Source organism: Lipotes vexillifer, unplaced genomic scaffold (genome assembly GCF_000442215.2).
Source record: "Lipotes vexillifer unplaced genomic scaffold, Lipotes_vexillifer_v1.1 scaffold1616, whole genome shotgun sequence".
In the NCBI taxonomy this organism is placed as follows: domain Eukaryota; kingdom Metazoa; phylum Chordata; class Mammalia; order Artiodactyla; family Lipotidae; genus Lipotes; species Lipotes vexillifer.
Window position 1 is genome coordinate 387,369 of NW_006790438.1, and position 11,512 is coordinate 398,880.

The following is an 11,512-nucleotide window of genomic DNA, read 5'->3' on the forward strand; positions in this document are numbered from 1 at the left end:
AAAAAAAAAAAAAAAAAAAAGAAACTTATTGTAGAAGTTAAATAATTTTTTTATTTGGAGAAAAAATAATACAATAAAAATCTGACCATTTTTATGACAATATAGTATTAAACTAGGTATTGTGGGGGCAAAGTGCACTCACTGGATAAGCAGCCAGACTTTGGACAGTTCTTGAGTCAGTTTCCTATTTAAAAATGAAATATCAGTGGGCTTCCCTGGTGGCGCAGTGGTTGAGAATCTGCCTGCTAATGCAGGGGACACGGGTTCGAGTCCTGGTCTGGGATGATCCCACATGCCGCGGAGCAACTAGTCCCGTGAGCCACAACTCACTGAGCCTGTGCGTCTGGAGCCTGTGCTCCGCAACAAGAGAGGCCGCGATAGTGAGAGGCCCGCGCACCGCGATGAAGAGTGGCACCCGCTTGCCACAACTAGAGAAAGCCCTCGCACAGAAACGAAGACCCAACACAGCAAAAATAAATAAATAAATAAATAAATAAACTCCTACCCCCAACATCTTAAAAAAAAAAAAAAGAAAGAAATATCACTACCTGCTATTTTTTCTTCAAGGTGTGGTGAGGATCAAAGTGGAATATTGTGTGTGATAGCTTCTTGTAAACTACAGTGAATGCTGTCATATAATAATAATTATTATTATCATTATTTTCAATAAATCTATTTATTTATTATTTATTTTTGGCTGCATTGGGTCTTCGTTGCCACACGCGTGCTTTCTCTAGTTGTGGCGAGCGGGGGCTACTCTTTGTTGTGGTGCGTGGGCTTCTCATTGCAGTGGCTTCTCTTGTTGCCAAGCACGGGCTCTAGGCACTCGGGCTTCAGTAGTTGTGGTGAACAGGCTTAGTTGCTCCGCGGCATGTGGGATCTTCCTGGACCAGGGTTGAACCCGTGTCCCCCTGCACTGGCAGGTGGATTCTTAACCACAGCACCACCAGGGAAGTCCCTGTCATATAATTATTAACTACAGTTCTGCTTATAAATTGAAGTATCTTTATATTAAGTTGACCTACATTTTTGTTTTGTTTTGTTAAAATTGTCCGTGATCTATTATTTCTTACTTTTGACGCTGTGTGTACTCCTGCATCTTTAAACCAGGAGTTGAGTACTTTTTTCTTTGTAAGTCACTGATTCTACATAAAACGTTAAGTGAAAAACGGCATCAGTAAAAAGTAATTTAGTATTTTTAGAACGTTTGGGTAGCAACTTTGAATTTTGAGGTTTTGCCTTTTTGAGAATGAATTTAAAATATTCCTCATTTCTTTTTTTAACATGGAGAATAAAATTCTATGCAATAAATATACATAAATTCCTTATTATGAACAGTTTAGGGGTAAGAAAGAGGAAGGAGAAAAACAGGAAGAAGAGGAAAGGAGGCAGACAAAGGGCAAAATGATTAGTAGGTACTCAGTATTTGTTGAACTAAACCTTTCATTTGCATATTTTTATGATTTAAGTATCATTCACATCATTATATAGATGTGAGCCTTGGGAGATTAATGGCAGAACTGGAATTTGAACCCTGGGTTTCTGATTGTATCGAGTGCATCTTCCTCTGGTTAAGAGAAAAATGAGGAAATGCAAAGAAAAACTGCATATGCTGTAAGATGATACAGAAACATGTTCTTCTTATATCCCCCTCTTGTGGCCTCTTTAATTATTGCCATTAAAGACAGATCTGTTGTATTTTCAGAGCTAGAAGCTAGAATGAAAATTTTATTCTTGGACTTGTGTTCCTAGCCATTTGAGTTTGGATAGTTCCTTAAAACATAATGTGAAGGATTATGCCTATTATTTCTATTCTTTAATAGTGAATTGTCATATGTACTTGAGATAGCAACATAATATTGTCAGTAAGATTCTGTATCAATTGATGTTGATACCTTAGCACACTACCAGCTGTTAGGGTAAGTCATGTAAATTAGCTTGCTCTGTCTATTGCATCTTAGTATGCCTAAGCAAAGTTTTATTATGTATAAGTCTTCTAGTTGAAGTTTTAACGATAAGTTTCTAACTTATCTTGTAGATTTTTTTCAGAGTTGTCCTTAGTATCATCAGTACAATTTAGAAAAATAATTACGTGCTATTCAGTGTACCTAGTTATCCACGATTGCCTGGTACTTTAGTAAGTCTTCCAGCCATTCTTTGCCTTTAGAGAAATAAATAGGTATGCTACTGAAAAGAAACATAAAATTCCTAGGGCTTGAGATGCTACCATTTCTGTCATTAGTTCCAGCTCAAAAATCTTCATACTTGAAAATGAAGGCAAAAAAGTATCTATTCACATACTTGCCCTAGGACAAAACATGAGGAGCTTGGTGTGTAATACCTCAGATGGCCTTGATGTCACTCAGACTTGTACCAGTGCAGCTATGGTAAGTAACTTGGTTTTATGTCATTTCCCTCCCTGCCGCAGGAAATTAATGAGACCAGAAGGAAGCATGAAACTCGCTTGGTAGAGGTGGATTCTGGGCGTCAGATTGAGTATGAGTACAAGCTGGCTCAAGCCCTTCATGAGATGAGAGAGCAACACGATGCCCAAGTCAAGCTGTACAAGGAAGAGCTGGAGCAGACTTACCACGCCAAAGTGAGCAGACTCTTCCGGGGATGGCTTTACACACTTGAAGCCTTTGTTTCATAGTCTCCCTGAGAACATGACTTGATGTTTGGTTTGTTCTAGTTTTCTTAAATGAATTCCCTTTGTCTCCATGAATATAAAAAATGGATTTTTTTTTTAAAGAAAGCAGTTTTTTATAAAGTAAATGTTATTAGAGATTATTCAAAGAAAGTAGGGTTATTCCACTTTTATCAGAGGTAAGGTTTTTCTCTTTGTCCAGCTGATCATTCATGTCAAGTCATATTAGTTAAACTCCAGCCATCTGAAAATAGCTTTTCCTTCAGTAACAAGTACTAATCTTGTTGGACTGCATCTAGTTCTGACTTCCATGTCATCATTGTACATAGGTTGTGACCACCACACTTTGGGCTTTTTTGAACAAAGGCCAAATGGACAGTGTCTGCAGCTTCCTTTGCCACTAATTATTCATTAAAAAAAGACTATAGAAACTTTTCTCTTTTATTAGGAGACCATGCAAAAATTTATTAACTCCCTGAGTACAGGCTTTCACAGTAAATAATTTTACCCCAATGTGTTAAATGTTACATGATTTGATTTAAAAGGGTTATTAGTGGAAGACTTAGAAAATTAGGGTCATAGAGTTGTTGAAAATAATTTCCGTTGCATGGCCTCAAATTGTTCATGTTGCTTTTAATCCACGTTATGAAGTAGTAATTGCCTGGTGAGAGGGAGAGATCTTTTAATCCCTACATTTAGTTGTTCCGCACTTACTCAGTGCTGGCATTGTGCTGGGCAGTGACGGAGCTAAAGTGAGGATCAGTCAGTCAAAGAGACTCTGGCCTCAAAGGGAGCCAGGGAGGAGACATACATAAAAAACGTGCCTGAGACACATGCAGAACAGAATGCTGTGGGCATTTGGAGGAGCGGGATATTGTTTCTACCAGAGGAGCTGTTTTTTGCTTCTGAAAAGAAGTGTGTCTGTTTGGTTTGAAATAATCTCTAAATTAGTACTTTCTGCTTATTGCTTTATATTCTGTATCAGATTTGGTGGGTTAGGGGTATATGATGCTTGTTTTCCTACAAATGCCACCACAGTTAAATTGCTCCTGTCCAGTCTCCTTATTAGCAATGTTACCTGAGACATTAGAGGTATAATGGATGAAATATTGAAGCACTAAATTTTGGGTAAAGACCCAGGTATATCAGCATTGTTAAACTCCTATATTGGGAATTGAGCCGAAAAGGCAGAAAGACTTTTAAGGTAATTCATAACACATCAGCAAACTTCATGATGCTTTTCCTGTTTCATCAACTAGTTACTGGCAGGGTTTGGGTTTGAAATGAGATGCCTTGAGATGAATCATGGTTCCTCATTTGTTTGTTCTAATTCACTAGGTGAAACTGACTATGGTCTGCTTCTTTATTTAGCTTGAGAATGCCAGACTGTCTTCAGAGATGAATACATCTACTGTCAATAGTGCCAGGGAAGAACTGATGGAAAGTCGTGTGAGAATTGAGAGTCTCTCATCTCAGCTTTCTAATCTACAGAAAGAGGTAAGTAAGCATGGGAGTTGTACTTGAAGGCCACCTCCACCACGGCAGTCTACCTGCTCAGCTCTGCCTGAAATCACTTTTCAGAGAGGATAGTATTTTCCTGAATTCTGGTTTCACAGTGCTGTCCAGATTTTTTTCTATTCGTCATTTCATAAGCGTCCTCTGAGCAGAGACTGGTGTTCCTGACCTAATAGATTACTCAGAGCTGCCCTTGAGGGTGCAACCTGCTGGCTTATTCCTTGGGTTTACCCCAGGGCCCAGGTTTTCTGACCCATCCAGCATCCTGATCTCCACATAGTGCTCTTTCCAACGTACTCTTTTTCATCACATTTAGAAACCATAATGAAGAAGAACCTGCAGAAATTCTGTGTGGGTGGTAAATGCTTTGTGTTTCTAGACAAATTCTTTCCATGCTTAGAATACCCAATAGTTAGTATCTTGGGAAGTAGCATCAATTTGCGTCTTAGTTAAGAATTTAGTGACTCATTGATTCATTGGCACGCCTAACTGTCGCATGACTGTTACTGGTTGTGTTGATGGGTGCCTGTCAGTATGTGATGGTGCACTCTGAGTGCAGCGTAAGCAGGTGTGGACACTGCCTGAAATCTGGTTTTTAGTCTAAGGGTGATGTCGATATGCACACAAAGTACATATACAACCATATAAGTATGCAGAATGTTTTGATAATCTACTCACCTTAATTACTTAGGAAGTAACTTCAGCTTCTGTTTCCCTTAAGGGAGGAAATTTTGTTGTTTTAAATTTTCCACATGAATAAACTTTTTTATTCTTGATTAAGCTTTCTTTTTCTTTTGTTTTTAGTAATATCCTTTTCTGATTGTAAAACTGAAGACATTTATTGTAGGAATTTAGAAAGCAATGAGTTATGTAAAACAGGGTGATGTAAAAATAGTTAATTAAAAAACAGAAGTTTTGGGCTTCCCTGGTGGCGCAGTGGTTGAGGGTCCGCCTGCCGATGCAGGGGACACGGGTTCGTGCCCCGGTCCGGGGGGATCCCGCGTGCCGCGGAGCGGCTGGGCCCGTGAGCCATGGCCGCTGGGCCTGCGCGTCTGGAGCCTGTGCTCTGCAATGGGAGAGGCCACAACAGTGAGAGGCCCGCGTAATGCAAAAGAAAAAAAAAAAAAAACAAAAACAGAAGTTTTTACAATGCTTATCATGTGTACTTACTTTATTACTCACAACATAAATTTAAAAATTATTTTGGACCTATTTTGTCCTGATAGTATTTTGAAGTTTTCATGTAACAGTAGAGCTGGACGGACAAGGACCTTTGAGTTCATTCAGTCTGACCACAGACCTGGGTGAGTTTAATGATCGGCCCAGAGAATGTAGGCTGATAAATGGGTTTCTTTCATAGTTCCCAGTTTTTCCCTTTACACCTCACTCTCTTCAAAGATTTTCTTTTAAGAATTTAACAATCTCACGACCTAGAGGAGTGGGATAGGGAGGGTGGGAGGAAGACGCAAGAGGGAGGAGATGTGGGAATATATGTATATGTATAACTGATTCACTTTGTTATAAAGCAGAAACTAACACACCGTTGTAAAGCAATTATACTCCAACAAAGATTAAAAAAAAAAAGAATTTGGCCTTTCAGAGAATGTCTGTGAGAATAAGTGCATTCTAGAAAAAAAGAAAAGAATTTAACAATCTCTTTTCCATTGCACCATTTAATAGGTACCCTTCCAAAAATAGTCCTGTTTTTACTCTGAGTTGACATTTACTACTTTTATCCATCTAATAAATCGTATTCTAATTATCCCCTCTTCCTCAATTTTACAATTCCCTGTCTTTTGGGGGGTGGGGGGATGTGGCTGGTGCTTTTAATCCACTTGATTATGCTAGGTATGGATGTTTTACAGATGAAGAGACTAAGACTTGCCTGTGGTTAAATAGTGGTAGGCTCTGAAATTTGGTAGCTATGTCTTCTGACTCAGGTCCAGGGCTGTTTCCCTGTTTGCCTGGTAGTTATGTTCCCATCTTGGCAAGTTTTTTGGTTAACTTCATGTTAGTGGTTTTTAAAAAATGTTAGGCAGGGCCCTGGGGGTTTTGAGGAGCTCACTCCTTATGAAACAGGAGAGAAGCAACTCCTTCAGCCAGAATAGTTTAAAATTTCTCTCTAAATTTCAGGGGGATGGGGAATGATCCTTTCATCTATTCATTACTGGTATCAGATTTTATGATAAATAATATATCTTGAGGGATATCTTCTTTGGTTGATAAATTTTAACTTTAAAAAGATCACCAAAAAGAAAAAAGCCATATATTTTTCATACTGTATATCTTAATTGTATTTGTTGTGGAGTCTTAGTTTCGTCATGCTGCATGTTAGGCCATAGTACTTCCTTTTTGGTTAAGTGACTCATGTTAGTGAAGTACTTCTTTAGTTTTACTTAAAATTGACATAGCCTTTATTTTTTATTTAAAAAAATTTTTTTAACATCTTTATTGGAGTATAATTGCTTTACAATGGTGTGTTAGTTTCTGCTTTATAACAAAGTGAATAAGCTATACATATACATATATCCCCATAGCTCCTCCCTCTTGCTTCTCCCTCCCACCCTCCCTATCCCACCCCTCTGGGTGGTCACAAACCACTGAGCTGATCTCCCTGTGCTATGCAGCCGCTTCCCACTAGATATCTATTTTACATTTGGTGGTATATATAAGTCCATGCCACTCTCTCACTTTGTCCCAGCTTACCCTTCCCCCTCCCCGTGTCCTCAAGTCCATTCGCTATGTCTGAGTCTTTGTTCCTGTCCTGCCCCTAGGTTCTTCAGAACTATTTTTTCTTTTTAGATTCCATATATGTGTTAGCATACGGTATTTGTTTTTCTCTTTCTGACTTACTTCACTCTGTATGACAGACTCTACGTCCATCCACCTTGCTACAAATAACTCAGTTTTGTTTCTTTTTATGGCTGAGTAATATTCCATTGTATATATGTGCCACATTTCTTTATCCATTCACCTCTTGATGGACACTTAGGTTGCTTCCATGTCCTGGCTATTGTAAATAGGGCTGCAATGAACATTGTGGTACATGACTCTTTTTGAATTATGGTTTTCTCTGGGTATATGCCCAGTACTGGCAGTGCTGGGTCATATGGTAATTCTATTTTTAGTTTTTTAAGGAACTTCCATACTGTTCTCCATAGTGGCTGTATCATTTTACATTCCACCAACAGTGCAGGAGGGTTCCCTTTTCTCCACACCCTCTCCAGCATTTATTGTTTGTAGATTCTTTTGGTGATGGCCATTCTGACTGGTGTGAGGTGATACCTCATTGTAGTTTTGATTTGCATTTCTCTAATGATAAGTGATGTTGAGCATTCTTTCATGTGTTCGTTGGCAATCTGTATATCTTCTTTGGAGAAATGTCTATTTAGGTCTTCTGCCCACTTTTGGGTTGGGTTGTTTGTTATTTGATATTGAGCTGCGTGAGCTGCTTGTAAGTTTTGGAGATTAATCCTTTGTCAGTTGCTTCATTTTCAAATATTTTCTCCCATTCTGAGGGTTGTCTTTTGGTCTTGTTTATGGTTTCCTTTGCTGTGCAAAAGCTTTGAAGTTTCATTAGATCCCATTTGTTTATTTTTGTTTTTATTTCCATTTCTCTAGGAGGTGGGTCAAAAAGGATCTTGCTGTGATTTATGTCATAGAGTGTTCTTCCTATGCTTTCCTCTAAGAGTTTTATAGTGTCTGGCCTTACATTTAGGTCTTTAATCCATTTTGAGCTTATTTTTGTGTATGGTGTTACAGAGTTTCTAATTTCATTCTTTTACATGTAGCTGTTGAGTTTTCCCAGCACCACTTATTGAAGAGGCTGTCTTTTCTCCACTGTATATTCTTGCCTCCTTTATCCATCAAAGATAATGTGACCATGTGTGCGTGGGTTTATCTCTGGGCTTTCTATCCTGTTCCATTGATCTATCTTTCTGTTTTTGTGCCAGTACCATACTGTCTTGATTACTGTAGCTTTGTAGTATAGTCTGAAGTCAGGGAGCCTGATTCCTCCAGCTCCGTTTTTCTTTCTTAAGATTGGTTTGGCTATTTGGGGTCTTTTGTGTTTCCAAACAAATTGCGAAATTTTCTGTCCTAGTTCTGTGAAAAATGTCATTGGTAGTTTGATAGGGATTGCGTTGAATCTGTAGATTTCTTTGGTAGATTTCTTTGTAGATTTGTAGATTTCTTTCTGTAGATTTCTTTGGTATACTCATTCTTTGGTATACTCATTTTCACAATGTTGATTCTTCCAATCTAAGAACATGGTATATATCTCTCCATCTATTTGTATCATCTTTAATTTCTTTCATCAGTGTCTTATAATTTTCTGCATACAGGTCTTTTGTCTCCTTAGGTAGGTTAATTCCTAGGTATTTTATTCTTTTTGTTGCAGTGGTAAATGGGAGTGTTTCCTTAATTTCTCTTTCAGATTTTTCATCATTAGTATATAGGCATGCCAGAGATTTCTGTGCATTAATTTTGTATCCTGCTACTTTACCAAATTCACTGATCAGCTCTAGTAGTTTTCTGGTAGTGTCTTTAGGATTCTTCTCTATGTATAGTATCATGTCATCTGCAAACAGTGACAGCGTTACTTCTTCTTTTCTGATTTGGATTCCTTTTATTTCTTTTTCTTCTCTGATTGCTGTGGCTAAAACTTCCAAAACTATGTTGAATAATAGTGGTGAGAGTGGACAACCTTGTGATGTTCCTGATCTTAGAGGAAATGCTTTCAGTTTTTCACCATTAAGAATGATGTTGGCTGTGGGTTTGTCATATATGGCCTTTATTATGTTGAGGTAAGTTCCCTCTATGCCTACCTTTTGGAGGGTTTTTATCATAAATGGGTGTTGAATTATGTCTAAAGCTTTTTCTGCATCTATTGAGATGATCATATGGTTTTTCTCCTTCAGTTTGTTAATATGGTGTATCACATCGATTGCTTTGTGTATATTGAAGAATCCTTGCATTCCTGGGGTAAACCACACTTGATCATGCTGTATGATCCTTTTAATGTGCTGTTGGATTCTGTTTGCTAGTATTTTGTTGAGGATTTTTGCATCTGTGTTCATCAGTGATATTGGCCTGTAGTTTTCTTTCTTTGTGATGTCTTTGTCTGGTTTTGGTATCAGGGTGATGGTGGCCCCAGAGAATGAATTTGGGAGTGTTCCTCCCTCTGCTATATTTTGGAAGAGTTTGAGATGGATAGGTGTTAGCGCTTCTCTACATGTTTGGTAGAATTTGTCTGTGAAGCTATCTGGTCTTGGGCTTTTGTTTGTTGGAAGATTTTTAATCACAGTCTCAATTTCAGTGCCTGTGATTGGTGTGTTTAAATTTTTCTGTTTCTTCCTGGTTCAGTCTTGGAAGGTTGTGCTTTTCTAAGAATTTGTCCATTACTTCCAGGTTGTCCATTTTATTGGCATATAGTTGCTTGTAGTAATCTCTCATGATCCTTTGTATTTCTGCAGTGTCAGTTGTCACTTCTCCTTTTTCATTTCTAATTGTATTGATTTGAGTCTTCTCCCTATTTTTCTTCATGAGTCTGGCTAATGGTTTATCAATTTTGTTTATCTCCCAAAGAACCAGCTTTAGTTTTATTGATCTTTGCTATTGTGTCCTTCATTTCTTTTTCATTTATTTCTGATCTGATCTTTATGATTTCTTCCCTTCTGCTAACTTTGGGTTTTTTGTTCTTCTTTCTCTAATTGCTTTAGGTGTAAGGTTAGGTTGTGTATTTGAGATGTTTGTTGTTTCTTGAGGTAGGATTGTATTGCTATAAACTTCCCTCTTAGAACTGCTTTTGCTGCATCCCATAGGTTTTGGGTCATTGTGTTTTCATTGTCATTTATTTCTAGGTATTTTTTGATTTCCTCTTTGATTTTTTCAGTGATCTCTTGGTTAGGTAGTAGTGTATTGTTCAGCTTCCATGTGTTTGTATTTTTTACAGATTTTTTCCTGTAATTGATATCTAGTCTCATAACGTTGTGGTTGGAAAAGATACTTGATATGATTTCAATTTTCTTAAATTTATCAAGGCTTGATTTGTGACCCAAGATATGATCTATCCTGGAGAATGTTCCGTGAGCACTTGAGAAGAAAATATATAATGTTGTTTTTGGATGGTATGTCCTATAAATATCAGTTAAGTCCATCTTGTTTAATGTATCATTTAAAGCTTGTGTTTCCTTATTTATTTTCATTTTGGATGATCTGTCCATTGGTGAAAGTGGGGTGTTGAAGTCCCCTACTGTGATGGTGTTATTGTCGATTTCCCCTTTTATAGTTGTTAGCATTTGCCTTATGTACTGAGGTGCTCCTATGTTGAGTGCATAAATATTTACAATTGTTATATCTTCTTGGATCGATCCCTTGATCATTATGTAGTGTCCTTGTTTGTCTCTTTTTAAAGTCTAATTTTTCTGATATGGGAATTGCTACTCTAGCTTTCTTTTGATTTCCATTTGCATGGAATATCTTTTTCCATCCCCTCACTTTCAGTCTGCATGTGTCACTAGGTCTGAAGTGGGTCTCTTTTAGACAGCGTATATACGGGTCTTGTTTTTGTATCCATTCAGCTAGTCTATGTCTTTTGGTTGGAGGTTTTTTATTTATTTATTTATTTTTTGCGGTACGCAGCCCTCTCACTGTTGTGGCCTCTCCCGTTGCGGAGCACAGGCTCAGTGGCCATGGCTCACGGGCCTAGCTGCTCCGCGGCACATGGGATCTCCCCGCACCGGGGCATGAACCTGTGTCCTCTGCATCGGCAGGCGGACCCTCAATCACTGTGCCACCAGGGAAGCCCTGGTTGGAGCATTTAATCCATTTACATTTAAGGTAATTATCATTATGTATGTTCCTATTACCATTTTCTTAATTGTTTTGGGTTTGGTATTGTAGGTCTTTTCCTTCTCTTGTATTTCCTGCCTAGAGTAGTTCCTTTAGCATTTGCTGTAAAGCTGGTTTGGTGGTGCTCAATTCTCTTAGCCTCTGCTTGTCTGTAAAGATTTTAATTTCTCTTTCGAATCTGAATGAGATCCTTGCTGGGTAGAATAATCTTGGTTGTAGGTTTTTCCCTTTCATCTCTTTAAATATGTCCTGCCACTGCCTTCTGGCTTGCAGAGTTTCTGCTGAAAGATCAGCTGTTAACCTTATGGGGATTCCCTTGTATGTTATTTGTTGCTTTCCTCTTGCTGCTTTTAATGTGTTTTCTTTGTATTTAATTTTTGATAATTTGATTAATATGTGTCTTGGCGTGTTTCTCCTTGGATTTATCCTGTATGGGACTCTCTGCGCTTCCTGGACTTGATTAACTATTTCCTTTCCCATATTAGGGAAGTTTTCAAC

At 38.1% G+C, this 11,512-nt stretch overlaps 1 protein-coding gene across 1 annotated transcript in view; it reads left to right on the forward strand.

Annotated features, from left to right (window-relative positions):
* The window catches only part of LMNB1 (lamin B1), a 76,121-nt gene that overhangs the window by 41,298 nt on the left and 23,311 nt on the right, over positions 1-11,512 (forward strand). The window contains exons 4-5 of the mRNA XM_007463730.1: positions 2,429-2,599; positions 4,019-4,144. Of these exons, the coding sequence (XP_007463792.1) occupies positions 2,429-2,599; positions 4,019-4,144 (297 nt within the window). The remainder of the gene's footprint in view (positions 1-2,428; positions 2,600-4,018; positions 4,145-11,512) is intronic.